Source organism: Staurois parvus, unplaced genomic scaffold (genome assembly GCF_062004578.1).
Source record: "Staurois parvus isolate SC_StPar_1 unplaced genomic scaffold, SC_StPar_1.0 ptg001046l, whole genome shotgun sequence".
In the NCBI taxonomy this organism is placed as follows: Eukaryota; Metazoa; Chordata; class Amphibia; order Anura; family Ranidae; genus Staurois; species Staurois parvus.
This window is the reverse complement of record NW_028318842.1, coordinates 56,677-59,517: the sequence shown is the minus strand read 5'-3', so window position 1 is coordinate 59,517 and position 2,841 is coordinate 56,677. Positions and strand designations below refer to the sequence as shown.

The following is a 2,841-nucleotide window of genomic DNA, read 5'->3' as shown; positions in this document are numbered from 1 at the left end:
ATCTTGACCCCATATCTGGCACGCTTGCTGGGGAGAAATTGTTTGAATGGAAGGTGACCAGAAAAATTAATGAAGGACTCATCAACGCAGATGTTTTGCTGGGGAGTATAGACGTCTGAAAAATTTTTGGGTAAGGTGATTTGCGAGGGGCTGAATTTTGTGGAGCCGGTCAAATTCAGGGTCACCCCAAGGATGACAGAGTGTATTGTCATTGAAATGCATAAAACACAATATACTCTCATATCTATGCCTGGCCATGGCAGCAGAGAACGCGGAATATGATGAATCAGGTCTGCGGACCAATACAACCGCAATTCATTTCTTTTAGTAATGCCCATGTTGAGGGTTAGGCCCCCCCAAAAAATTTAAATTCGGAAACCGTAATGAGTTTCCATGCGAATGGTCTGGCAAGGTTTGAATTTGGGTTGGTGGCGATAAATTGTTGTGCATATAAAATGCTTTGATCCACAATCAACGCATACAGAGTACACCTTTACTGCTTTATGAATTTATTGATATAGTCGGATACATCTACATACAATGATAAATATAATGAATGTGACACTGACAAATGACATCACAATCATCTTCTAAGAGAACGTGTTTAATATTTACCTTAATGGAAGGTGATGACAGAAATCTTCCCTCTCTTGAGTGATGGGTGGTTTTGGTATCTGACGCTTTAGGATGTTTTTGATACTTTGTCCCCCTCTGGTCACTGTGGTTCCTCCTCAATAAGAGACTACATTGTTCTGTAGGGATGTAACGGCTGATGGGAGGAATCACTACACCCAGCAGGGGACAAGGTTTCCAACAAACCCAAAGTATCTGATACTAGTGGTGTCCATAGCTCTTCAAGAGAGACTCAATTAGACTCACCATCTACCGAAGAGGTTAGTATTAAATATTTAAATTCCCAAACACGAGTACAATACTAAAATATATATATAATAATAGAGATAATGCCATAACGACAGGTAGCCCAGTGTTGCTCCTCACATATCAGCGGATAACTGTCTTTGTATTCAGGTCAGGTCTGAACAGAATTATGTAACATTTTGGGAAAAATATACAGCCAAGAAGTCCAGAACTTGATGCCATTATAGCAAAGACCTCCACAGCCACCATGTATTTCCCTCTGGTGCTCAGATAGGCCGGGATCATGGCAATCCAGACACTGCAGAACACCAGCATGCTGAAGGTGATGTACTTGGCCTCATTAAAACTGTCCGGTAATGTCCTGGCCATAAAAGCAATAATGAAGCTCACAGCTGCCAGAAGCCCCATATATCCCAGGACAGAGTAGAAGCCGATAACTGAACCCTCGTTACACTGAATGATGATCTTCCCCTGATAAGAGTGAGTGTCTCGATCCTGGAAGGGGGGAGAAATAGACAACCAAGTGACACAGATTATGACTTGGACCAGTGAGAAGACACAAATGATACAATTGGGCAGTTTGGTTCCCATCCATTTCCTCCAGGGACTCCCAGGTTTGGTGGCCTTAAAGGCAATACACACCACAATACTTTTGGCAAGTAGAGAAGAGACGGCAACTGAGAAGATGACACCAAAAGAGGTGACACGCAGCATGCAGGTCACATCTACTGGATGGCCGAGGAACAAGAAGACACAGAGGAAGCTCAGCATGATGGAGACCAGGAGAAGATAGCTCAGGTTCCGGTTATTGGCTTTAACAATGGGGGTGTCCCGGTAATGTATAAATATCCCCAATATTAAACCAGTCAGAAGGCAACAGAGGAAGGAGACGGCTGAAAATACTGCAACAATGGTGTCATCAGTGTAGGAGAGAAATTCCACCGCTCTTGGAACACACCAATCCTTCTTCTCATTTGGCCATTCATCATCAGGACATTTCATGCAGTTTTCACTGTCTGCAGGAAGAACAATACAAACACAATGAGCATCGGGGTCAAAGCTTCTGAGGAAATGAACTGTCTTGTGTTGTCTCACAGCTAGCAATGGGATTTCCATCAGTTAATTGTGGGAGATAGATATTATTATTATTACATGGAGTTTATATAGCACCAAAGGGTTTACTCAGCGCTGTACAATAGAGTGGGGGGACAATACAAGAAACAGAACAGCAACAACAACAGTGAACGAGGGGTAAGAGGGCCCTACTCTTTCGAGATTACAATCTAGGAGGGAGGGGGTAGTAGCACAGGAGGAAGTGGCTGTGGGAGATGGAGTGGTAGGAAGAATGAAGGAGAATGGCTGTTAGGTGAGGGAGGGGTAGGCTTCCCTGAAGAGGTGGGTTTTAAGGGAGCACCTGAAGGTGAGGAGGGAAGGTGACAGTCTGATGGACTGTGGCAGTGAGTTCCAGAGGATGGGGGAGGACCTGGAGAAGTCTTGCAATCGTGTGTGGGAGGAGGAGACCAGAAAGCAAGATAGAAGGAGGTCCTGTGAGGAGCGAAGGGTACGGGTAGGGTGGTACTTGGGAATCAGGTTGGTGAGGTACTTAGGGGCAGTGTTGTGCACGGCTTTGTAGGTCAGGGTTAGTAGTTTGAATTTGATGCGTTGGGAAATCGGGAGCCAGTGGAGGGATAGGCAGAGGGGGGTGGCAGAGGTGGAGCGGTTGGTGAGGTGAATGAGTCTGGCCGCTGAGTTTAGGATGGTCTGGAGCGGGGAGAGCCTGCACTGGGGTAGGCCTGTGAGAAGGGAGTTGCAGTAGTCAAGGCGTGAGATGATGAGGGAGTGTACTAGTAGTTTAGTGGTGTCTGGGGTAAGGAAGGAGCGTATCTTGGCGATGTTGCGGAGGTGGAGCCTGCATGTGTTTGTAAGTGATTTGACATGAGGTTGAAAGGAAAGGTTAGAGTC

At 45.7% G+C, this 2,841-nt stretch overlaps 1 protein-coding gene across 1 annotated transcript; it reads right to left on the bottom strand.

The window, feature by feature from the left end:
- Positions 1-492: 492 nt before the first annotated feature.
- On the bottom strand, positions 493-1,887 carry LOC149440903 (vomeronasal type-2 receptor 26-like). Its single transcript, XM_089657995.1, has one exon. It carries the CDS (start codon positions 1,879-1,881, stop codon positions 1,003-1,005), a length of 879 nt encoding a protein of 292 aa, XP_089514121.1. The 5' UTR covers positions 1,882-1,887; the 3' UTR covers positions 493-1,002.
- Positions 1,888-2,841: the final 954 nt, after the last annotated feature.

What these genes read in the sequence shown, in the direction of transcription:
- LOC149440903 (XM_089657995.1), bottom strand. Translation starts at nt 1,881, where the DNA reads ATGAAATGTCCTGATGATGAATGGCCAAATGAGAAGAAGGATTGGTGT.